This window comes from Parasteatoda tepidariorum, chromosome 1 (genome assembly GCF_982258835.1).
Source record: "Parasteatoda tepidariorum strain Cologne lab strain chromosome 1, Ptep-v5.0, whole genome shotgun sequence".
Classification (NCBI taxonomy): domain Eukaryota; kingdom Metazoa; phylum Arthropoda; class Arachnida; order Araneae; family Theridiidae; genus Parasteatoda; species Parasteatoda tepidariorum.
In genome coordinates, this window is record NC_141755.1 from 98,991,047 (window position 1) to 99,018,470 (window position 27,424).

Genomic DNA, 27,424 nt, shown 5'->3' on the forward strand with positions numbered 1-27,424 from the left:
AAAAACTAAGAAATAAGGAACAGTTCAACATATATATAAAAAAAAGAATACAGCAAATGAAATAGTATAGCATAGCTGAAGTATCTTTATGTATCTCATAGATTACACTTTGAGAGGTCAACATTTTATAAAAGAAGAATAAGAAATAAATGTTCCCTGTATTTTCCCAGCTTATAAGGAAAATTTCAAAATTCCCTGTTATTTCAGATAATTTTTTAATTCCCTGTAATTTCCAGCTTTTCCTTATTTTCCCAGTGGAGAGGCAACCCTGATTTTTTAACAAGAGAAAAATTACTCTTATAAATTTTTCGAACAGACATAAAATTCTTAATAAAATTTTAAAAAATATACAGGACAAACGAATTCTCTGGAATATAAGTTCAGAGAGAAAAATTGCACATAGAGCTCCCTAGCAATAAATTTAATCAGATTTTCTTTTAGTTAAAAGAACATGAAATTGTTAATTAATGATTAGTTTAATTTTTGGATTGATTCTAGAACAACACAACAAATAAATATTAAAATATATATATGTATATAAGAAAGGGAAAAAAAATCAATTCGAAATACAATAATATATTTTTTTATTACTTTAGTACTTATACGAGTTAAAAAAGTTAATTTCTATCTGAAAATATATTTAACCTATGAACTAATATATTTTGCTAAATACATTTATCACAGTTAAGTTAAAAATTACTTAATATTTAGAAAAAGAAAAAAAAAATAAGTGTCTAAAGATCATTTAAGTAAATTAAAACAACTCATTTCAGATGATTAACAAAATTAGGAACTTAGAACAAAATATACAATGTATTTAAGAAATGTACAAAAGAAAATCTTAATAAAATGTATTGAATGTAAAATAAAAAGGTAGAATCTATCATACCACCAAACAAATACATAGAAATTAAATGTCAGACAATTGTTCATCACCAGATGAACCGCGTATCTTCTGCAACTGGAAGCTCGACTTACGGTTTGACAACTGCTGCGTCCGCAGTGACAAGTCAGCAGAAAACTCTTCATCCTCCATGTTAGTTTGGGCACCCTCTTTTACGGTATCCGAGGAAGGCATTGATGGAATATAAAATATCGAATCATTCAAAACTTTAGGTTTCCTGGGTTTCGAGTCTTCCTCGGCATGTTCGTCCTCAGAGTTTGTGCGAGAACTTTCAGCCGTCCAAACGTTCGAAGGTGTCGTAAGCAATTGACTATCGATAATACCGTTGGCGTCGTGAGGTACGGACAAGGAAGAGTTGAGGTTGGGGAAGCTCGAGTGGTGGTGAGCTGTGAGCTTCGATTGTATTATCTTTTTGGCAGATATATCCTTCGTCTCCAGTTCGAGTGTTTCTAGGGATTTCTCCAGTTGCTTTATTTCGTTGAGTCCCTTGTCTAAAGAACTGCTCAGGGCATTGGATGCATCTTTGCTTTTAAGAGAAGTTTCCACAGTTTGAAGGTTTGCATTGTGAGGTAACATGGCTACCATTTCTCGCTTGAGAATTGATTCAGCTTCATTACTGGAATTCATGACAATGGAAGAGACGGATCGCAGTGAATATTCTAGGCCATTCTGTGTGGGTTTTGAAGTTGACCTTTTATCCTCATGAGTAGGGATACTATGATCATCACTGAAGTAAAAAAAAGTTACATTCATTGAAATTGCATACATATGCATACAAAATGCTTAACATGTTTTTTTTTTTTTTTCAATAACTTTTCCGACTGGCTATAAACGCTCAGAAAAAAAAAGTCTTCAACTTTCTAGACAGATTTTAACCAGTTTATTGTTAAGCCTTCATGTTAAACATAAAATATACATAAAAACAATTATACCTGCCGTTAAGAGTTAAATTTTTTTTAAAAAAAAATATTACATTATCTTAGTTTTAAAAGCACCCCAAACTTGCATTTATTAATTTTCCCTAACTTTTTAGGTATTTTAGCCAAATTTCATTACATTTCCTTTTATTTTTCCAGACTGATAAAATTCCCTGTTTCCTCCCTGATTTCTTTGTGTTCTGCCTGCTAATCAAAGCCTTTTCTTCTCTACAAAGCTCACAGCTTGTTTCTTAGCTGTTTGAAGCTATTAATTTTTAGGACTGATCTGACAATTCTGGCACAGAATTTATGGAATGAAACTGCAGCACTTCTTTCTTTAATCTTTATAAATTCAAATTTACTCAACACAGTCAAACAGAGATTATAATTTTAAAAACTCAGCTTACATGGCAGCTTCATACATAGAGCAAAATTTGCAAATGTATGATTCTTAAAAATTATGCTAAAAACTTTATGTTCTTTAAATTTAGTAATAGTTTACAATAGGAGGTTCTCGTATGCTTAGCAATATGAAAATAAACTAATATATATATAAATAAACCAATAAAAAATCACATACTGGTAAACAAAAGTTGCCGTAATCCGAAGGTTACGTCATTATAAACAAAGAATATCATGGTAATCAGAAATGGGATTTCAGCAAAACTTAAGGAAACTTATCGCCAACTTTATCCTTTTATCTACTCCTTAACTTAGAAATGTTTTAAAAAGGAGTTTTAGCAATTTTTCTGCATTCGTTTGCTTGCTTCTTAAAAATAAATTTTATGAAAAATAATCTTCAGAGCTTGCTGTTGTGCTGGAGGATTTTTGCTACCAGACTAATAACTATGAAAAAGTTCATGCAAAGTAGATCTCCGCTTAAAGTAATGTCTAACCTGCAGATCTGTACTGGGTTATAAAAGTCTCAGAACCAATTTTTAAAGTGAATATTCATCAATTCTAGAATGGAAGTGTTTTTAATGTTTTCCACAGCATCAAAGTTTATTCCTGTAGTAAATTTTTCAGTTTTAGAGGCGAGAAAGTTTGTGCATGGTGAGCATGAAATGTATGGTAGAAAAATCTTTTTCACAACCCTCTGAAACTAAAAAAGTTGCAAAAGGAACTCAGATTAAAACTGTTGAAGACATCCAGACTTTAAAAAAGTTGTTTCTGAAACTTTAACATCCAATACATATGCGTACTGTGGCAAGTTGGAGGTAACTTTGAAACGCATTAAATACATATGTAGACCTCATAATATTTTGGAGTTATTAGATAACCATAATTCCTATTTATTAAAATTTTATGTTTTAACAGACATAAGATTGCTAGAATAAGAAATTATCTGTAAAACTTCATATTTAAATATAGCTTTTCTTTCAAATGTATATTTTTTTTCTAAATGAGCTGAGTTTTTCCCCTTCATAAAATGAAGGGGAACACAATGAAGTTAATTTCTTTCAATTGAACTTTCCATACAATGAAGTTAATTTCTGTTCAATTGAAGCGAAAAATATTGAACAACAGACAATTCTTTTTAATACACAAAAAAATTATAGCATTGAACAGTACATGGTTTGAAAATTTAGCCTGAATACAAATTTTTGACTTGTATGGTCAAGAGATTTGCAGAACAGGCCTAAAAAATCTTATGTGGTGGTTATTCAAATTATTTACTTGCTTGCTTTCTTTTTAAGATTGGCCAAAAAGAAATACAGATGTTTAAAAAAAACTAAAAACAAAATGAGCGAATTTTGTCTTTAATTGAAACATATTTCAGAATTTAAGTGCATTTTACAAAGCTTCTTCACATCAATTTTAAAGTAAACAAAGAAATTTATGCTGAATATGAATAATATGGTATCTTACTAAATATAATCAAGTCTATGAAGAGATTATAACCATCGTTGAACAGACGACCCAATTTTACGGTTTACGACTACTAATGTTCAACTCCGTAGCCTCGTAATTTTGAACCAATCCAGAAGACAAGGAAACTCCTGAATCAGTACCCCCAGAGGTTTGATATGTTATGGGAACATGGAAGACTTTGTAACTCGACAAATATAATGTGCATCAGTTAACATTTACTACACACAGTTAGTCTTCGGCCGGCGGAGATCGAACCCACGACCTCTCGGACATGGGCCCATTGCCCTACCAACCAGGCTATCCCAGCCCCTTAAGAAGAGATTAAACTTTTTTGTTAAAAATATTTCAGCACATTTTTTTTTATCAACAGCTGTTAAAAATGTACTTTTCAATGCAAATCTGAAAATGCACAATGAATTTACAGTTTTTTAAACACCAAATTTTAAAGATAAAATCTCAATTATTCTCACATATATTTCAATTTAAAAGGCGCATTAGTTTGCCACAAACTAGGTTATCGGAATTAATATAACTTACTTGCTAGAAGAGAACTTTAGTTCAATCAATGAACTCAAATTAGGTAATGTGGCACTCAAGTCTTTTGTGGTCAGCCGGAACAAAATACGAAGCTGCGTAAGGAAATAATATATTTTTTTATTAAAGCAATTTTCCACATAATACAATAAAAAAGTCAAAATGCAAAGTAATCATTTAGGTTAATGATGCTTACTATAGCTATCAACTTTAAAAGGAAAAAATCAAGTAGACTTTGAGAAATGTAAATTTCACACGTACTATTATGCAACATCTAAAACATTTTAAACAGATAATTTCATGGATTTTTAAAGTGAATAAGAAACAAAAACTATATTACACTAACAACTTTAAATGCAATATTTCCTTCTTATGATTGAAATTAAATGAACTTGAACATTGGTGATCGAAATGGGTTGCAGGTGGCGTAGAGCAGAACTTTGTACCCATGGCAACTGTCACGGCGTTGCCTCGTGACCATTCTCAGGGTCAAACTTGTTAATCTTTTATTAATTAAACAGTAGATTAAGATCCCATTGTCTCATCTCGCAATCGAATTACAATGGTCAGTTGAACTTTTAACTTTCTAGAAATTTGTCACAAGATTACGTTTGATTTGCCGACCTTCGGATGCATGATAAGAACATGAGATCACGTGTGACCCCTTGAAATAAAATGTATAAATAAACTCCATAAAAGAGGAAACACGGAGAATACAGTCCGATTGCAAGAAAGACTCTCAATACGAGCAGCCATGGGTAAGTGTGGTCCTCCTCCTTATATAACAGTATAATGATTAAGTAATAAATAAAATATAATTATAACTTTTAATTTGGATTCTTTAATTAAAAACAATACCCGTCACACAACACTTCGCATGCTTGTGGAAAGTCATAGGAGAAGGAAGTACGTTAGTTTCTCTCTTGATTTTCAAATAGATAAAAATCTTTAAAATAAGGAAACTATACGGAACTGAAAACTACATTGAACATAGTTCTAAAAGACAAACGCAAATAAAATATTTTTACTGTGTTCATTATATTTTGGAATCTATCATTTTAGAAATTTATAAACACCTAGCTTATTATGGAGAGTAATTAATTTTAAAATAAAGTATTCTGCTGAATAAAAAAAAAAAGACTATTTTAGAAGATTGAAATAAATAACTGAATGAAATGAAGCTTACTTTAACACTTTGCAGCAGAATTTTTATTGAACACATTTTTCGTTATTTTATATTATTTAGGTTAGAATAAGTGAAGTTAATTAGTTAGCATATTAATAATTTATGTTTATGAAATACAGTATGAAATACCAGTGCCTTTTTCTGTGTTAAAGGCAAAATCTTCCAAAGATGGCTCACTTCCTAACAATAATTTCTCAAATTTGCACTTATTTAGATCTAAGAGAAACATTTATTCATCATTGAAATTTCAAAATCACTTATTGATAAATGTTTGTATCTGAATGAAGAAAAAAAATATTCTAGCTACATTTTTTATTTTAGTACAAATATAATTCTGATAATTTAACAGATTTCTTTTAGTAACTATTAGACTATTTTTTATAATGACAAAAAAAAAAATACTAAAATATATTTTTGCTGGTAATTAGAGCATCAGAAAATATATAAAAGAAGCACAATTGTCTCATCTGGGTCAAAGGATTAATGTTTAGCAGCAATACTTTTATACAAACAATTAAATGAATAATAATAAAAAAAAAGTTTTTTTGTAATAATCAAAAAGAGAGAAAAGTGTGTCCGGAGCTGGATGTTAAACTTCACTGTTTAGATTTTTTTCTTTTTAAAAAAAAGGATGTTTATTTTAAATGTTATTAAATCAGTTTCCATCAAAATTTCTAAAAGTTTTCCTTTTTAAATTTATTAAAATGTTAAAATTAACAATAAAATTACCTGTGCTATATCTTTATTCAATAAAAATACTCCATATTCAAAAGGCTTTCTATCTCTTCCTTTCAAATGCAAAGGAAATCTACAATAAAATTATTCAAATTAACCTAGAAAATGGCTGTAGATACCTTGTACCAGAATATAGAATTTACAATGAATTTTAAAGTGAATTTTACAATAAATTTTTTAATGTATAATAAAATTATTCAAATTAATATAGAAAATTGCTGTAGATACCTTGTACCAGTATATAGAATTTACAATGAATTTTAAAGTCGCATCTTTTTGCACTACTCAATTTATTTAACTTTGATGCAGGACTGTTGGATAATCTCACATTAAACATCATTATGTGATAAAATTTGAATCCAGAAATTAAAAAATGTTAACAGTTAACCGGAAAAAGAATAACAAACTAAAAAAACAAAGAGATTAAAATCTATTAAAGATGCACACATGTGCTTAAAAAGTATTAATTTTAGGATAAATAAATTTTTAATTTCTCGGTTCAATTTTTTTTATACTAATTAGATATTCAAAAGCCTTTTTATCCCTACCTTTCAAATGCCAAGGAAATCTATAATAAAAAAATTCAAATTAACCCAGAAAATTGCTGCAGATACCTTGTACCAGCCAATAGAATTTACAATGCATTTTAAAGTCACTTGCATCTTTTTACGTCATCCAATTGATTTAACTTTGAATGCAGGTCAGTTGCATAATCTCACACAAAGCAGCGCTGTATGGTAAAATTTGAATCCAAAGTTTAAAAAAATGTTAATAGTTACCATAAAAAAATGAATAACATAATTAATACAAAAAAAAGAAGATAAAAAACTCCCAAAGATACATAACATTTGCTAAAAAAGTAAATATTATGATATGAAATTTTTAATATAAATGAAATGAAATGATAAATATAAATGAAATTTTTAACTTTATGGTTCATTTTTTTACATTAATTAGATAAAATAGTCATAATAATTTGCTTTGAAATCTACTAACTATATCTGTTTGGAACTATTTATACCAAATACTTTTATCATCAGTATCAAGTAAAAACATATTTTATAATTAATAATTAGTTAGATATTCAGACATGCTACAGCAATTTTGGGAAAACAAATTACAAATTTATTAAAAAATACAATTACAAAGAATTTAATAGTATATGTTTTTTAGTACATACACCATCACACTGACCCTTCCCTTAAAACGAACAATGCATAAAATCCTACTAGCTATTCCATTGTACTAAACTCAGCTGCGTGACAGCCCATAGAGGGCCAAGGCCATAAGTATCCCTCTCAGTTATCTTGACCTTGAGCTCTGGGGTACAAGAGCAGATGTTTCGGTTGGGTGGTCACCCGAATGCGGACCCCCGCCAGTGTATAGTCCCCAAGCATGCTCGGTACTCTTTTTATGGATCCAATGATGGGATGAAGGCTGAGTCAACCTTGTCTGACCCGAGAATTGAACCAAGAGACTGGGGCACGTGAGCAAAATATTAAATAAAAAAAAAAGGGGTCACTTACTCTCTAGAGTTATCAGGCAAACAACTTGATATGTGATCAACAATGGTGGAACGAGAGCCATAGAAATTAATTAGATATCTTAGAGGAACATTTAAGAACTGGGATATCATAAGAACACTATGACAGACATATCCTAAGGCTACTGCAATCATCACATCATCATGACCTGAAAAATAAGATATATTTGTTAGAACATCAGACATAAAATTTCAAAAAAAAAGAAAGAAAGAAAACCGGTTTAAAAAAAATCACATTAAATACTATATAAAAATAAATTACAACAAGTTTTCAACTTTTAAAACAAGAGAATTATAGAATTTGATACATAGAATATTTCCAACAGGAAGAGAAAGATAGCATTTGAAAAAAAAGAGAAGGGTTCACATAGGTTCAGATAGCGAAGGGTTCAGATAGCAAAACTGACCATAAAAACCTCAGTACAATGACCACAACACAGAGTGAGAAAAATTAACAAGTGAATGATCCACAATAAGATGTTGCAAGAGAGAGATAGCTGTGCTGTACACCAAAGAAACTTTTAAAGCAGGCATTTTGATTTAAAATCTATGAGGGTTTGAAATGACATTTTGTAGCATAAAAATTTATCCCTTGTCTTAATAACATGTTTAAAATTTTAATAAACACAATTAAAATATAAAACTGCGCTAATATAGTAAAGGTTTTTTAATAAAATTTTTAATCAGGGTAATTTTTTTTAAAAAGCTATAAATAGAAATTAGTATTTAATTATGCATAGTGTAGCTATATAAATAACAGTTCTGTTTCTTATAAAAACTTTTATTCACAAACAGTAACAAAAATGAAGTACCCATAATGGGATGGTTAAAATATTATAAAACAAACTAGAAAAACCTGTATGAAAACTCAAATATTATATGAAAATGCAAATTCCAAAACAAAACAAATATCTAACAAAAACCAACAACAGTTAATCAACCAACGTAAAATCATTTATGAATATAAAACTTCAATATTTCCTAATATCTTTGCTGAAATAAAAAGTATTTTTAGATGAAAGATTACTTTCTTATTATATTTTCGTAACTTACCAGCAAAGTTTTCAGAATTTGGAAGGTGAACGTTATGTATGCTAAAGCCCTTGCGATCAGGAAACTAATAAAGGAAAAGAAATACTGATATTATGAATAATCTTCTTTAATCTAAAGAAAGAAGAAGAAAGAAGACTTAGCTTACTTCTACAATGGGATAAATGCAACTTAATTCAGATACTAATTGTTTTCTTCTCAAGTTCAGTTGAGCTTCAGTTTTCAAAAAAGATTCCCTGAAGTCTACATGAGACTTTGATAATTCAACACATTTTTCAACAGATCTTTTCTGTTCCTCAACACTTTTATTCAATTCGTTCTCTAAAAATTAATAACAACCAATAAGTGTCATGAAATAACCTTACATTAAATACTAAAAATATAAAAATGTTAAATCTGTCAAAAAATTCCCAAATGTAAGGTGGAATCTTGAGGAAAAAGCATTGTGTTTTTAAGATAGGTATTAGGGCATTTTATCTACATCATACTAGAGCTGCACAATAGGATATTGGCGACAATCTGGGAAACATCCCTGAGGATGATCCGAAGACAAGCCATTACAATTTTATTTCTTTGCGGAGGGGATGACTCCTCTACTTTGGTTGCTCAATGACCAGCGGTCGAAATCGAGCAATTTAAGGCAGAACAGTTTAACGAGGGTCGATACCACACACCCTCGGTTCTTTCATAGCCTGATCAGAGAAGTCAACCACCTACATATTGACCACAGCCAGTGATGCTTGACTTCGGTGTTCAACTGGGAATTGTGTCTCACGATCAGCCATCATAATTTTGATCCCCTGGAGAGGGGATGGCATTCCTACTTCATTAGCCAGACAACCTGCGTGTGAAGTCGAGCACTTTATGGTAGAACAGTTTAACGAGGCCAGATAACGTGCATCCCCGGTCCCTCCGAGGGCTGATCAAAGTGGTCACCCACACGCTTACTGACCACAGTTGGTGACGCTTGACTACGGTGTTCTACAGGGAACCATGTCTTTACGACCAGTTCTCTGTGGGACGTGTTTTTAAGATATAATCGATTTTATACACACTTTAACATATCAATATTACATTAGAAAAGATAACCATAAAATACATTATAAAAAAAATAATAAAATTCAATGATTGTGAGACAGAATAACTTAGACATGAAGTTCTTCCCTTAAAAAAAAGAGGTCAAGTTGGACTCTATTTGTGTTTATGAAAATACTATGGGAACTGATAAGTTTTTACTATAAGTCATAAGGCGATTAAAATGCTGAAATAAATCAATATTTAACAAAAAACAATTTATTTGAAGCATAATGTTTCACTCAATAATCAATTACATTATCAATATCATGTAACTAAACAAAATGGGGTCCATTATAGAAAATTCATCTTTCTATTCACATTTTCACAAAAATTTCTTTTTAACAGTTGACCTTAATAATATGTGTTAGTAACCGTATTTTTGAATATTCAAAGAAATATTATTATGTAAAAAAAAAAAGTAAACCATGCATATGGCAAAATACCCTAAGGGTCCTAATGAACTCATAAAAAAGGTTCTAATTTTTTGGATGTGAGGGAAAAATACAAGAATTTTTTATTAATAAAGCAGAAAGGGGCAAAATCCAGTAGGCTACTGGAAAACAGACACTATAAAGTAAGCAGTTAGGGTGGTGATAGAAATGATAATAATCTCATGGTTTGAACATCTTTTTAATGCTAAGATACTAATTTCCATGTTAAATATCTTTTAAATGCAAAGTATTATTATATTTTTCTTAAATAAGAAGTATACATACTTTTTTTCACTAATTCCTCTCTATAGGCAGTAACATCTTTTTCAAGCGCAAAGCAACTTCTCTGTTGATACTGTAGTTCAGTTTTCAAAATAGATATTCTTATTTTTAGTAATTCTCTCTGAGCGTGGATATGGTGCATTTCTTGACTACTTTGCAGTCTGGCATTGATACTATTTCTCCTCCTCTGTACAGCAGCTCGGGTTTGTTTGATTGCCCTCTCCACAGTTTTGATCCTAAAACAATATTTGGATACCATTACAAAAGACTTTCACGCTGAAATACTAACACAAATCCATCTATAGGTTCACTTTTTTCTAGTATTGCTTAAATATTTTTTGGAACTTAAAGAAGAAATTCATTTGACTAAAGTTAATTTTATTTTTAAGAATTTATTTTTCTGAAAGAGAAAGAATTTTTAAAAACTTCCCTCACTGTAAAGAATTGGCTTTAAACTTAAACCTCTTTGCTTATAAATTATTAAATTTAGAAGTTCCGTATTTATATCTACTAATAAACTCTGAACTTTTTTGGGCTTTCTCCGACAAACTTCCCTGGCACTAATATACATATATTTTGCCTTAAAATACTTTCAATAATAATAATTACTAATTTAAAGTAACAGAAACATTGTGTTGACAGAAGAAAGTGCAGAATAAAAATATATAAAATGTTTTGATTGCAAAAATATTATTTTTTAAATAAAATAGTTCTAATATTCTAATAAAATAGGCGATATTCTCACATTTTATAGGCGGAAAAAGGCAATAATTATTTCCTCTTTAAAATTTCGTAAATCAATTCTTAAAGTTAAACAATTGAAACAGTCAAATATCTTCAAAAATAAAATATAGTGGGAATGCAACTAAAACCTTTCATACAAAAATAATTAAGTGAACAGTTCCACATTTTCCCCTTTGAAATTACAGCAACTCTTGAACTATTAATAAAACTTATTAAATGAAAAAAAAAAAAGTTTTGAAACAAAATGTAATAATGAATTTACTGAAAGTAGTAAATAAGTCAATGAACTTAAACTCTACACTGTAAAAGTTGGTGATTATAAAATTATCAATGTAGCTTCTTTTTTGAAGAAATCAATAAAGTACTAAAAATCCTGTTACTAAATAGAACTTGTTGTTTCTAAAAAAGGTAAAAATAATGTATTAAAAATGACTAAAAAAAACTGGCTTGAGGCATCAAACACTAAAAAATAGAGGATGTAGGGGAAGTTTGGGTTTATTTGTATTTTTACCACTTCACATAAATACAGAAAGGTCAGAAATTAACTCTAACTATTTATTGAAAGGACAAAACACATATAAAATAAAAGAAGAATAAAAAAATACAAGAATTTGGAAGAGGGGGTTTTGGGCTCGAATTAAACGTCCATACTTTACGGCGGTTCCTGGCAGACTGTCGTAGTTCACCGCCAGAGGCGCTGTAGTGGGGAAAGAGGAAAGCTTGTCACAAGGACACAAAACAAACTTAATGGTAAAAAAAGGACCTAAGAGGTAACTTATTTGGGAAACCTGCATTTTTTTTGTAAAATATAGATGCTGGTCAGTTTTACTCTAACAATCCTCTAAGTAAAAGAGTTTGTCCCAATATTTATATTCTAGAAAGTGAATGTGGATTTAAAATTAAAAAGTTTCAATAATAATAGTAATGAGATTGAAAAATTTTGTGAGTAATAGTTTAAAAATTAAAAAATTTAAATTTTAGTCTCTTACATATACACAATTCCAAAGACTTAAGAAAAGCCTATCTGAAAGGAAAAATAACCTGATCAGAGATTTGATATTGGACCAATGCCTAATACATCACAGTCAAGGGAAATAAAAATATGCTTATTTTCTCTTTTCAGATTGTAGCTAGGATCATATAGTTTACAAAATGTAAAGATGTTAAATTTATGGTAATAATTTAGTCTTCAGCTCAATTTAAACTTTTAATAAACTATGGCTTAAATTAGTTTGTGATAATTTCAAAGAAAAACTATGTGGTTTAAAGCCACAAATTTCTCCGGAGAAGGAAAATAAAAAGAAATATCGAACCAATGCCTATGACATCAAAGTTAGACTAAATCCCTGCTTGCCAGGTGAAAGGATTGCTGGGGTTTACAAAATGTAAAGATGTTTAAATTTATGGCAATGATCTTATTCTTCAGTTTAATTTAAAGTTTAAATATAGGGGTATCTGCTATATTTTAGATTTTCAAATTCATGACTAATTTCAAAAATTTTTCATGACTTAACGAAGCTTACTATTTTTTCCGACAAAAACACAACAATAAATTTAAAAAAGCATTATGATAACATTAATTGAAATGATCGGTATAACCAAAACTGTTATACTCTGCATCTTCATATTTATAAATTTTAAATTAAAAAAAACAGAGTAAAGAATGAGTTGAAGCAATAAAATAGCTGAAAAAAATACAAAAGCAAATAATATTCTTTTTCTGCAGAATTATATCCTAAAGATACTTTTCTTGTTCATCGGAAAGGAAAGAAATACTCCTAATTTTTCTGTTCTCATTTCAGAATAAAAAAAAGTAGCCAATGACTGGCTTGCTTCAGCTAAAATTTTAAATTGATGAAAAAAAAAAAAAATTCTGAAATCATAGAAGTTCAAAAGTTAATTCACTCTAGAAATGATATTTTTTCTTTCATTGTTTGAAAAAACACTATAATTTTTCAAGAACACGATAAAAACATTTTATATTTTAATAAAATATGACTGTGAGTAGAGATTTTGTTGCAAATTCAGATATTCGGAACATAATGAAATTGGGGGGGGGGAGGAGGATTCCATTTTAAAAATTAGATGCTTCAGTGACCTAAATCCATGACTTTCCATGATTTTTTTTTAAAAAATAGTTAAAATCATGACAAATTTTGTTCAACATCAAAATTCATGACTTTCCAGGTGTGCAGATACCCTGTAAATAAACTATGTTTCAAATTAGTTTGTCATTATTTCAAAGAAATACTAAACGGTTTAAAGCCACAAATTTTTCCTGAAAAAAAAAAAAAAAGTTGGCTGTGAAGCACTGAAAGGGGTTGATGAATGGAAGGAGAGAAAAGGCATCTAGTCTTCAAATTTTAGAAAGAACAGGCAACTAAAAAAAGTAGCCAAAAAAATGTATGAAACAATACATTACAAGAATATTCTTTACACCTTAATTTATCAAATACAATGAATAATCTTTACCTAGATAATGTGCTTAATGTGCACGATGTTCGTAAGCTAGCACCATCAGCATCAAGTAAATCAGTGATACTAGACTTATGACTACTTCCACCAGTATGCTAAACAATAACATAAATTAACAATACATTTATTGAAAGAGAGTATCATATGTTTTTTTACAGACAACATACTTTAATATTAAGATTTTAGATCTTTCAACAAAGCTTCATCTACATTATTAGTGCACAACCTATTCCAGAAGAGAGCTACAGTAAAATTAATTTAGACTCGGAGAGATTCAGTTTTTATCTCAATAAACAATAACTTATTTACTTTTCTTTTGCTATGCAGATTGCTACAATATATTTATGAATTAGTTTTTAAAATTAAAAGACAAAATTCAGAAAATTGCAGGCTTTGGGCATGTTTTCTCTTCCCATAAAAAAAAGTTGTTCCTTATATAAATGTAAAAAGTTTTTTAATTTATCAATATCATATTATGTTTTCAATTATATATTTTTAATCTTTAAAATTTTTTTCCCACTGAATATAATTTACTTTCATCATATTGAAATAAGTCAAAAGAACAATTACACATTCTGCACACGTATTTTTTTTTTACAAATATTTTGGCTGGAAGGTAGAGGCTGCATTTTTTAAGTCTCCATTTAATAAAACGTAAATTTTTCAAAAGTATTAAATTATACTTCAGTTATGAAAAATATGCTAATTTAATTGAATGCTTCATTTCTGGGTCAAAACTAACAGAATGGAATAATTTGTCTTATTCTAATTAATGTTCAGAAGGAACAAATTAAAAAAAAAAGTGTATAGAGTTCCAAAATTACAATGATCTGACCTGAATTTTATTTTTAAAGTACTATCGATAAATTTTCGGCACACAGATGATATTTTTCGTATAATGAAAATTTTATTGCAAAAAATTACCTGATAGCAATCGCTACAACTGTAAAATCCCTCCGACATGCCAAAAATAATTGTATTTGGCTTAAAATTCTTCCCTTCTTTTGGTACCTAAAATCAAATTTATATAAATAAGTAAAATTAAAACTGTTTTTTAAAAAAAAAAAAAAAAAAAAAATTAAGGATATGACAAATACGATTTCTAGAAGTTAATAGGATGGGGAAAAAACACATTTATTCTCTCAGTAATCCATCTTTAGATCTAATAATCTAATTGCAATATATTAAGATCTAATCTCACGCAAATAAGAAATACCTTTTAAATGATCAAATCACACATAAAAATGCTTCAGAATATTTTTGTTCAATAAATGTTAATTCTTGACTTTCAAAAAATGGGAATTGAATCCATCTGGAAACTAGGGTTCAAATTGTTTGTTTGTGAGAATAATAAAAAATTTGGCATCCTCAATATCTTCAAGTTTTTTATTATATATTTAAAATTAGTTAGGCACACAGATAAGAATAACAAATTTCATCCATCAGATGAAAAAAAAACTTGTAAGTAAAAAATATTTTTTTAAAAATTATTTCATTAATTTAAGTAACCTAATAATTGTGTTTCATTTCAAAAGTGATTAAACTGAGAAAAGCACAGGTCACAAAAATCTAAATGAGGAGGGGTTATGTCAGTACTGTCTTTATGCATGGGCATACCCGGGCAGTGCCTGGGGGGCCTTTAAGAATCTAACTTCTTATAAATTGTATTAAAAAAAAGTTTAGAAAAAACAACATAACCTTATATATATTTTTTAAAATAAATACATTCTGTTGTATAATGCGTGAATTTTTTTCTCTACAAATAGAAATTGATTATCACGCAAACAAAAATAATTTAAATAGTTTATCACCAAGAAAACTTAAAAAGGCAGCCAAAATCTATTTTACTACGTTCCACCGAAAATTTTAAGTACTTGGGCATTGAAAGATGTTTTAATAACTGTTTAGATTGACAAAATAGTTTATACCTTTTGAAATATTTTTTGTTATACCTTTATTTAATTTAATAAAAGTCTATGGTTTTAAAAATTGTTTTAGGATTACAACTGGTTAGCATCTCAAATGTTTTTTTTTTATAATTATTCATAGTTTAAAAATGTTTTGAAGGAAATCAAAACGTGTTTAAATTTGTTAAAATTATTGCATCATATTTTAAAAATGATTTATTTTATGTATGTGAAGTTTTTTCAGTTCATTTTTAAACAATATGGCATGTTACAAGGGTTTAAAACATTTTCGTTCCTGGGGCTCAGCATACTATTAAAACAGCTCTGGGTTATGGCACCCTGGAAAATAAGGTCTCAATATTTTAGTAAAGAACACTGTTGCAATTTTGACCTCCTCAAATGCTAATTTAACTTCTTGCGTAGTTTGCCATATCTAAGAAAATATTTCTAATTAAATCAAAACATTTTTGCACACAACTCTAATTCATTGATACAAAGAATGCAAATTATGTTTTTTAAATTTTATTTAAACAGTGAGAGAGAAAAAAATTCAGTAAAATACATAAATTTTTATAACTCTTAAAACTTTCAATAACAGAATCCAAAATTTAAGAAGAATCAGTCATTTAGTTCTTGAGAAATGTAAATTCTAAACTGACTTTTTATTACTTAGAAACTATTTGACTGATTAAACTCAAATTTTGGATTTTATCATTTAAAATTACATAGTTCAAAGTGATGTAAAAATTCATACACCTTTTAGTTCAAAAAATTTCAATTATTATTAAAATACATAATAAAAAACAATGAAACTCAATGCAAGATGTAATCAATATTATGAAGAAGAAATACAAATTACCTGTTCTCCAAGATACACTAATCCAGAAAAAAATACAACCCACTCTATCAGAATTTCCTTTATGTCCATATTCCAGATTTTCACGATTACATCTTAAAATTACAGTTAAGAAAATGATCAAATCGACGGAAGTAAATTATTAACTAGATGATTTAATTCCTTAAATTTGAGATCAACACATCACTTACACATGGTTTCAAACATTATTCATTTTGATACAAAATTCTACCTTAGATCATTAGAGATCTAAAATAACTTTAATAGATCATTATTTACTTGAAGTAGAATCATTATATAGATCAGTGATTCTCAACCTTTTTTTCGTTGCGGCACACTTTTAACGATTTCGAAATTTGACGGCACACAATGAAAAAATTAGATTAACCCACTGGCGTTAAGGAAATGGGCAAAATTGGGAGAATGTTTCTCCCCTACACACAGTTCCCCTATCAGTTAACATGGGAAAACCGGTTTTGCTATGCAGAGAAGACTGCAGGTTAAAATGCGATTTTTTACGTGCAGAACCGTCAGTGGGTTAAAAGTTGTTTACTTACCTATAATACACAGTGTTAAATAGTTGGTGATAATAGTTTTGAATGTGGAATAAAATAATATGCACTACAAAATCACATTTATAAAGGGATTAATTATTTCTTTCGACCAATTTTTTATTAGTTAGTAACAGTTATTTATTTTTTTGCTAGTTATAAATTGTTAGCTTGTTTTCTATAATTATTAACTGTTTTTTTTATTTCTCGTTGACCAGTTTTTTTGCTAATTATTAATTGTTAGCTTAATTTTTGTTAATTATCCTTTGTTAATTTGTTTTTATATATTTGTTTTTTTAGTTATTCTTTGTTAGTTTGCTTACTAATTGCATAGCTTACTTTAATGATCAGCTCTTACAACATTTTTTAAAATTGTGTGTTAAACACTTCGATCTTATTTTAAGATTGTCAGAGACAATAAAATCGCCGACGAAGATGCTATCACGCTGTTAAAGCGTGGGAAAATTATAAAAAGTATATATATATAAACTTTTCTTTATTTTAAACTTTACTCATAATAAAAAAAAGTATTATAATTTTTATTGCATCATTTCTAATATTTGGCGGCACATTTTAAGAATTTGGCGGCACACAAAAGTGCCGCGGCACAATGGTTGAGAATCACTGATATAGATCATAGAAAAATATAAGAAATGCAAAAAGCATGTTTTCTTTAAACTCTCTTTCTAGACGGAATGTATAAAAATATATAATTTGAAGTTTTTATCTCCTAGTCTGAAGAAAAATTTTCCATCTGAAATATTTTAATTCTGTTTCATTTTTAATTTAACTTTCTGTATTGAAACAAATGCCTACATTTAGCTTTTTTTTCAAAAATGCAATTGTTTTTTAAAACTTGAAGAAAACTGCAGAAAGTAGATTAACAACAAAAGTTTTAAATCATGTTTTGTCACAAATAAAAGAAAAAAAAATTAATGAAGATTTTTGCGCTGACTCATTTTTCTGTGCAACACATGTAAAGATTTATTTACTGTGAAAAAGGATACATGTTGTGGCAGTATCAACATTATCAGGTAAGTTGCTACTTTCAAATTCTTTCCAAGATGGATTCTAAAAAATATGAAGTGTACATTTTAATATAGAACTAAAAAGTATCAACAGGTAACTATTAGCAATTATTGGTACATAGTTTAGAGCTCATGTCACAAGTAACACTGAATAAAATTAATATTTCTGTAATGATGGGAAAAGTACATTTCTGTTCCCTCTTCAAGTGGAAAGTTATAGTAGCAATAATTTAGTCAGGATAGCAATTAAAAGTAACGCCACTCACTCTTATTTTTGTATATTTTGCCGTATCAATGAAACAATCCACTTAAATCTATACAAGTATAAAACTTTTGCTTGCAAATATAACTCCATAAAAAAAAAAAAATCAATGAAAATTTTTTATTTTTTAATTTATAAATGACTGAATTTTTTTTTTTATTATAAAATACATTTCCTTTAATTAATCTCATTTAATGTAATTTTGAATGACAAAAACTAAAATTTAAATAAAATTAATTAAAAATTTGAAAGATTTTTGTAACTATTTGAACAATTTATGATAAATTATACTAGTTAAAATAATGTTTAAAAGGATAGTTTTTTTCATTTTTTTTTATAACTAGCAACAATTATATATGGTTGTTGTTAAATTTTTTTTTAAAAATATCTATAATTTTTTAAAATAATTTTTAGCAAGCCACTTAACTTTGAACTAAAAAACTTTTAATTTTGCATAAATATTTTCCTGTTAATTTTTGCAAAGGTACAGTAATAAACAAAATTATTGTTAAGTGCAATCTCCGAAATAAACTATTTCTCATATTTTTCAAGGTTACAGCAACCTCCCTTAATAGAATGCCTACTTCCGTAAGTAAATTATTGCCTGCACTAATTCCACAACCACAGAAGTTTATAAATACTATTAAAGAACTGTACAGCAATAGCTACACTTGCACTAAAGTAAGTAAATGGAAAACCGACTAATTCTTTTTAGCTAAGACTGAAGTTAGACAAAGATGAGCTTTATGAGGACTTTTATTTATTGTCATTGACAATTAAGGAAAAGTTAGGAATGAGATGGAATTTTATATCTGTTTTGGAGGATCTAGACTTCGCAAATAATATTGTGCTCAATCATTTGCAAATGATATCGTGTAAAATTTTACTTAAAAAGGCAAATTTTCTTCTGGCCAGAAATGCAGAATTAATAGGATTACAAATCACTAGAACCAAAATTAAGAGCTCTTGAATTAATAATAAAAGAGATGATGACATACATCTTAGATATAAATCCATAGAAAATGTTGAGGAATTGTTATATCTAGGTGCAATGATCATTGCTCAAGGTGAAACTGATGTAGACATTCAAAATAGAATTGCAAAAGCCCGCTACTGCTTCAAAAATTTAAATAAACAGTGGAAGAGTTCAAATATGGCTTTAAGAGAAAAATTAAGTTTGCATAAAGCATTAATAAGAACAGTTATTTTTGTATCGTTCAGAAACCTGAAAACTGACTGCGTCACAAATTAAAAAATTAAATGTTTTTTAAAATAACTGTTGGAGAATTATTATGAATGTTCTTTGGCCTAACACCATTATCAATGAAATGCCATTACAGAAAACAGTAATAAAACTCATAGATGGAAAAATTTAAAATAGAAGATGGTGCTTTACTGACAATGTATAAAGATTGGATAAAGTTAGAATTCCCAGTGTTGCCCGCAACTGGGTATGAGGTGGAAAAAAAGAAAAGAAAAAAGACAAAGAACACAAAAAAGTAAAATGGCACAAGAGGATGAAAAGAGTGAGGAATGAGGCTGAATTAACCAATGGGCAGTAAACAAAAATAGCTACGGCTAACAGGGAAGGGTGGAGAACAAAATTGAGGGCCTTATGGTGCTATTGGACATCAAAAGAAATGATTACTAGTTCCATAAATAATGAATCCAATTGTTATTGAAAGAATACATTCTTAAATGCAATTGAATTTTTCAGAAAAGCATTTACTATCTCTTCAGTTTAATAAGATTTAACCTTTCTGCTATAAAACTGTACAGCTCCCATTCTTTTAAGACTTTTTATCCTTAACTCACACCCTAAGCATTTCAAGTTTTTGATGCTTCAAACCCCCTTTTTCTGTGCTTGTCACGTTCAAAACCATTTTTTGACTTAAAAAAGTCAATTCTATACTTTACAAAAGCATGCAGAAATAGGATTATTAGATTAGAATTTCATTTGAGCACTATACAATAAACTAGGGCCAACTTTTTAAGTAAATCATACTACTGCCTTTTCTTTTCTTTCTGTGCAACATTTATTTTAAGACCTTGTTTAATTTTTTAGACATGCAGTAGAATAGTAAATAATCCAAGAGTACGAAGTTTAAGCGTTATTTTATTTTAAAACAATATCAGCAGTTGATAGTGCACAAACCAAACACAAAAGTTTTACCAACTAATTTGTTTAGTATAAACAAATATTTAGAAATGAAAATAAATGAGATTAATTTTTCGTAATAATTTCAACAATCTCAAAAACAGTTTCTGCTATAATGATGACAGTTCACATAAGCATTGTGTCACTTATTATTTCAGTTTCATTCAGTATTATTTAAATAAATGATCAAACAAAGAAATTATATTAAAAAGGAATTGTATACACACAAAACAACTAAAATCATCAAATTTTGTTTAAAAACTTTACTTACTATATTATTTCTAACTATTTCACTTGCGTAGAAAGCTAAATATTGGAAGAAAAATAGAATTAGGTAACAATGAAACATACAAAATCTTATCTACACAAATTAGTAAAAATCTATAATTTATTTAAATAAAAATAAGAGTGCACTAAACAAGCCTTATGATTAAGTTTTTTTTCTTTCAAAGCAATCTTGAATTAATAATTTCTTATACCCTATAAAAATTAGGGTCAGGGATGCTTGAATTTATAGAGCTGAAAAATAAAAACTTTTTTTTTGTTAAAATATTTTTGGTTTTGATTCTCATAATGATATTTAAAACTGTAAGTGAAGTTAGTCAATTGTTTAAAACATTTATAAATTTCAATGATTTTATTTCATGACTGTTCTCTACAAATCATTTGATTTTATTTCATAACTAATGAATATCAAATTCTATTGCTTTTATCATTCACTATATTGCTTCAAATTCTAAGTTCAAAACATATTTAGACATATCTTTAATCACAAATAAAGTTTCAATATTATGCTGGTGAAAATGGCCACTAAATAAAAAAAGAATGAAAAAATGATTTGCATAAACCTTTCAAATTACTATGGGTTTTAAGCAGTTTTATGAGCATAAAGCTGTTTAAAACTCAGTTCCTAGTTATAATTTAAAAAGCAAGTTCCAGAAATAATAAAGTTACTGAATTTAAAGAGCAAGTAAGAAATATATTTCTAAAAAATTATCATATAAAAATTATTATTCATAAAAACAACTTGGGAGTTAAAATATCTATCGATAGTTAAAAAAAAGAAATCACTGTAAGAGAAATTTGGGTCTATTAAATGCAACAATGCGCAAAATTTTAAATAGTAAAAATTAACACTTCCAAAAATAAAAATAAATAAATGATAAACCTTTACAACTATTTCATCACAAAAAATAGAATATTCATAAAATTTGTTATTTTAAAAATGAGCCCTTTGCAATATTTTTCATTTTCAAAATGAATCTTTACAAAATTTCTTCTTTGAAAATAGGAGTGGAAGATTACTTTATTTTACAATTGTAAAACTACTTACTTCACAATTGTAAACTCTTTGACAACATAGTCTGTTGTGTATATTCACAAAAATGTGACTTTGTGTTCGCAGATTCACAGAAACAGGAGTCCGACAAAAAAGACCAGGACTCAAACTAATATAATTTCAGATTCACCAAATTTTGAAGTAGATTATTCACAAAATATTCATTATACTTTAAACTTAAATCTTATTGAAAAATTTAAATCAGTAAAAACATGCAATTCATATGAAATAAAAATAATTTTCAAATACCTGGTAAATCAGTACCCTGGTGCAAGGTATAAGCAACACCAAAACTGGAGTCTTTTTCCGCATCTTCATTTAGAATGTTTCTTGCTGATATGCTTCGCAAATGCCTAAGTCGTCTCTGATAAAATTTTAAAAAAATATGAATAAATAAACATCTTAATTTTTTTAAAATCTCAGTAATTTTCATTTAAATTTATGAGTAATTTTCATTAATCAAAATTATGTTTTCTTGTTTATGATTCTTCAAATACTGCAAGTTTCTTAATGCATTGAGCATTATAAGGGACAGAAGAAGCATCAGGATTTTAATGATGATGCAGAATATATAGTGTGTCCCATAAGTCTCGAAACTATCAAATATTTAAACAAAATTTCCAATTTGCAATATTTGGACTGTAAATGGGAATTTTTGGTACAAATTAGATCAAGGGGATAAAAAATAATGCATGTTTAATATTTAATAATAACAGGGTGCATATCCAAATCTTTCAACAAAAAATAAGTACCTTTTAAGTACTTTTTAAGCATACAAAAAATATTTTTAAGCATTATATACATTAACAAAATGCAAAATAATTTTTAAAAACTTTAGATAATTATGATAAAATAACCAGTTTCTGAGAAAAAACTCTTTTCTTGATTATATAAGCCATTATAAAAAGATCAAGAGATTTTTCGGCTGGATATCAGAGGGAGAAAAATGAAGTATGAAACTGAGAATATCTTGAAATTGCAGCAGAGTTGCACATGAGAGTGCAATTATGTACTGAACCCAACTCAGTATTTCATCAAATGTGTAAAATGATTGGTGCTTTCATATGGTACGGACCGAAGGTATGCCGAAATAGATTGCGGTTGAATGAATTGTGAAAACGTTGAATAGAACAATGTGAACTAGCATGTTTCGCATAATACATGACGAAAATTGATGTGGCAAAGAAAAAAATCTCATTTTTGAAAACGGAAAAATTAAACACTTTGTAAAAACACTTAATGAAAAAAGCACCTTTAAGGGCTTTTATAAAACAAAAATAAACACCTTTAAGCACTTTTTTTGGAAGTTTCAGTATACATGAGATCCAGGGAAAAAAACAGCAACACATGCTTAATGTTTAACATGTTTATTTGTTTTTAATTAGGGTGTGAGAGGAAACTATAAATATAGTTTAAGAAGATGTGATTAAATACAGTGATAATTACCTGTTGAGTAGTGAGAGGCACATGATGACGTCGTATCCTTGTGTCAAGATGATACTCAGACAAAGCCATAATTTAACAAGAAGTATGATGTTGATTTCACCCCATAATTTTTATAAAATCTACAACAGAAGACAAAATATTATTTTACAATCAATTGTGCAATAATATTTAAATGACAGTAAAAAAAAAAAACCCTACAAGCAGATATGTATAATTTACACAGTGAATACCCTGAATAGAATTTTAAAATTACTCATTATAATAAAAATAATAATAAATAAAAATGAGAATAAATGATATTTGTAAAATAATTATTGTTAAGCCCTCATAGCTATCAATCATTGCATGAAAATTCTAAATCACGTATTTGAGCTTTCACTTTATCGCTCACAACTTAAACAGATTCCATCGTAAATATATGTAGCGCTTTGATAATTTTTTTTTGGTAATTATTGCTACAAATTTTTGCTTATTTTTTAAAAATCATGGTCTTTTATTGCGCAGTTAAAATTGCTATTCTCTTGTTCTTTCTTTTAAAAAAAATACAGAAATAATTATTATTCCAAAGAATTTATAAAATTATGTTTATTTCTCAGTTGATATTAATTCTATGTATAAAATTTGAACCACACAATAATCACTGTTTGATGCATTGAATTTATGATGACAGTATCATAAATCCATGTAGTTGTTGTGTTCTGATTGTATTTTGTCATTTATTGATTTTTATTTTTAAATATACCAATACATTTCTATCAATATGGGAAATTTGAATCGCACATTTAAATATTAAATTTATCGGGGAGTTCTATTGGTTTCCACATAGTTTTTAAAATCCAATATTTTTAATAGATTAGTAATTTCAAAAGTCGAAACTCAAAACGAGTTTGATATGCGCAATTTTGTTTACGGTATTTACCACTAGGAATTTCACGATTTTTAAATGCAATGATTATTTACAAAATTTGAAAAAGGAAACAAGTAGTGGATTTTTACACCTAGATAATGTGAGAATATTGCCATAATATTAGAAATATTACGTATTCAATTAAAAAATTATAGTTTATCTGAAAAGTTTTTGTTTTGTTTTTGTAAGCATTATGCTTTTGTTATTTTAAACTAGTAACATGTACATTTGTTATTAATAAAAGTATCTTGCAGAAAGATATTAGTGCTAGAGAATTTTGCCACAGAAAGCCGAAAAAAAATCTGGTGCTACAGGTTCTTTTATCATAATGACAATATGTATAGCCACTTACTTATAAGTACAAGAAATTTGCCCAGCAATTAGCTTGAGAGATGATGTTTTAATAAAACTGATGGTTTTGAATTATTAGGGTGGAGAATTTGGCAAAATGGAATGGTTGCAACAAAACTACGGTAGTCAATTCATCAGATTATTATTTTTTATCATTATACTATCTATACTTATCATAGTTTGTTATTATATAAATTAGTGTTACAACATACTACTATAAAAACACAGTTGCTTTGCTATCATATCACTATTATTTCATTTCTAATTTTTCATAAGATTTTAATAGTTAAAATAAAGCAATTAATAAAACATTTAAATAATACTGATTAAATGATCATTATTATTCATGATTATTTTCATTTCATGAATTTGGATACTAAAGTGACTAGTTCTAAACAAGGCTCTCTACTTAATTTCAGAAATAGAATTTCTTGTCTTTTCCAGGAAAATAACAAAATTTCAGATTACATTTTAGCTAAACAGTAATTATTTCATCAAAAATATGCATTTTTAATTGATTTTATTTCCAATCTTAAATTTTACATACACACACATATATTAATATACTTATAAGTATGAACAATGTAAACATACTGCAGGGAATAAACTATTGAAATGGGAAATTTTTATAAACAATATTTGCAATTAATAATAAAATTACTTAACTTGAATTTTAATAACTGACTACTGCTATGGCTAATTTTAAAACAGACTATTTTCCATATTTGTTAAAGAACTATTCAAAGGTTTTTACAAAGAATTCAATTTTTCTAGGCTTTTTGAAACAAAAATAAATTACCGGATTTTTCTTTAAACAAGGGAAGCTATAAACAATTTCGGCAATTAATTGCTTGAGTTGTATTGCTGCAATGTTTGGAAATAACACAAAAGTTCAATTGTTAGAAATACTAAAGCTTACTAAATACTATTTCAGCAGCAAAGATATTTGATATTTATTAGCTAGACTACTATTCATAACAATGTTTAGGTACCACAAAATGGATAACAATAGCTTGATTATTATAGCGGTTTAATTTTACAAAATCAGGGCTGTAATAATTAAATGGGAACTTCGTAAACAATGTTACGCGGCCTTTTATCAGTAAGTGAAATAATCTGTAAGGAGATTTCCAGATAATAAAGATATACTTTGATATGTAACTTGCATTGCTATAAATAGATATAATTTTGCAAATTAAGTTTACCATTAAAACTAATATTACAAGTTGTGCTTCATTATGAAATAAATAAATAAAAAATAAACATAAATTTTTTTTTAGCATATAGTGATTTTTCTAAATTGCAAGAAATGTTCAAAATCAGATTTTAATACTTTTAAAAAATTATTTCGAGTGAAAGGAGACTGGTGCCATCCTCTTGAGTTAGAAATTATCGTCACATAATAGAAAGTAAATATAAGTTCATAAAACAGACGATAACAAATAAAAGTATAAAGAAAATTATGACAAGACACTATAAAATTCTACAGCACAGGGCTTTCTTGTCCAAAGTCAATGAATATTAAGCAATATAGATTTCATTTAATCATAGATATATTAAGAAACACCCTTTTAACACAAAACATTCCGATTTTTTGTTTCCCCTTTAGCAACAACACCAACAGTAGTAGAAAATCAGATGAAATTTTACATTGCCATTAAATTTTCTTTAATTTAACCAAAATCTGTTTAGTGAGTTCTCGAAAAAAAAAAAAAAATTCTTCACCAATCAGGTGAAATCATTCTTTCATTCTCTCTTGACCGCAATCGGAAATGCGTCAAGCACATTATGCGAGAGTGGCCCAATATGAATTATATTTCGCAGCTGCGAAGAGCGGTGCAACTGTAAAGGGCCATTCTGGCTGAATGTGGTTCATGCAGGTGGGATCACCATCGAAAGAGAATGAAAACTTGATTGGTTAAGTACATTCTCCAGCGATAAAAACTCCTATTTCTCGCCCGATGACAATCATAATTGCGTGAATCTCAAGCAAAGTGAATGCGATCGCAATGTTCGAATCGGCCAGGAGAACACCAGTTCCATGCATTGACCTTCCTCCCTCTCCTCACCTCCTATTCTCAATTGTATAGGGAAATACTACAATATTTTCCCCTTTCTTAATATTTTTTATATTCAATTGACAAAAATATTTTTTTAAAATTTCCATTACGATCTAATGTCCAATGTAGTTTTCAGTTCCATTTAGTTTTCTAACTTAAAAGTTTTTAATATATTTCAAAATCAAGATAAGAATTAACTTACTTATTTCTCCTATAAGTCTCCTCACGTTGTAGCAGAAAGCATGCGAAGTGTGGCCATAGGTAGAGAGTTCTACTCTGTGCCACCTATAGCCCATTTCGATCGCCAATCTAGATAATACGAAAAAAATATGATTTTTTTCTTTAGATTAGAATAATTGGCATCCACAATTTGAAAAAGAATAAATGATAAAAATATCTGGAATCACTATCCACGATCAGCAAGTGGGTGGGTGTTCACTTTGACCAGTCTGAGTAGAGACCAAGGGTGCGTGGTATCGTCCCTCGTTTCTACCATCGGGCTACCAAAGCGGATTAGCCATCCCCTCTCCAGAGGTTTAAAATTGCAATGGCATGCTTTTAGATCATTCTCAGAGATGTATCCTAAGATCGTCGCCAATGGAAAATTGTACAACTTTATAGGGCGACGTAAATAAACTACATATTATACTACCACAAAATAATTAAAAAAAAAGGTTTACGTGAATATGATGTAAAAAATCGGTCACAATTTTTATTACGATATTTTATATACCACACCTGGACTAATTTGTAGGTGGTTAAAAGATAAAATATCCTTTTCTTTATTAAATTTTTTTTCCCCCAGAAAG

At 28.2% G+C, this 27,424-nt stretch overlaps 1 protein-coding gene across 2 annotated transcripts; it reads right to left on the reverse strand.

Annotated features, from left to right (window-relative positions):
- On the reverse strand, positions 1-26,225 carry Uvrag (UV-resistance associated gene). Of its 2 annotated transcripts, none has more exons than XM_071179401.2 (15): positions 25,889-26,225; positions 23,298-23,416; positions 22,101-22,215; positions 20,784-20,818; positions 18,072-18,135; positions 16,517-16,608; positions 14,675-14,761; positions 13,748-13,845; positions 10,535-10,767; positions 8,890-9,062; positions 8,745-8,808; positions 7,675-7,840; positions 6,143-6,221; positions 4,231-4,322; positions 1-1,631 (listed from the first exon to the last, which is right to left on the reverse strand). In XM_071179401.2, the coding sequence occupies exons 2-15, from the start codon at positions 23,364-23,366 to the stop codon at positions 911-913; spliced, it is 2,088 nt and encodes a 695-aa protein (XP_071035502.2). In that variant the 5' UTR covers positions 23,367-23,416; positions 25,889-26,225; the 3' UTR covers positions 1-910. The 2 variants fall into 2 exon arrangements, with proteins under 2 accessions (XP_071035502.2, XP_087005556.1); XM_087149430.1 differs by lacking the exon at positions 25,889-26,225 and adding an exon at positions 25,355-25,635.
- Positions 26,226-27,424: the final 1,199 nt, after the last annotated feature.

Excerpts from the sequence above, each read along its gene's own strand:
- Uvrag (XM_071179401.2), bottom strand. The coding sequence starts at position 23,366 with ATGGCTTTGTCTGAGTATCATCTTGACACAAGGATACGACGTCATCAT. Across the intron at positions 16,609-18,071 it reads TGTTGATACTGCCACAACAT|ATGTAATCGTGAAAATCTGG; the intron begins GTATCCTTTTTC and ends TGTAATTTTAAG. Across the intron at positions 14,762-16,516 it reads TAGTGTATCTTGGAGAACAG|GTACCAAAAGAAGGGAAGAA; the intron begins GTAATTTGTATT and ends ATTTGATTTTAG.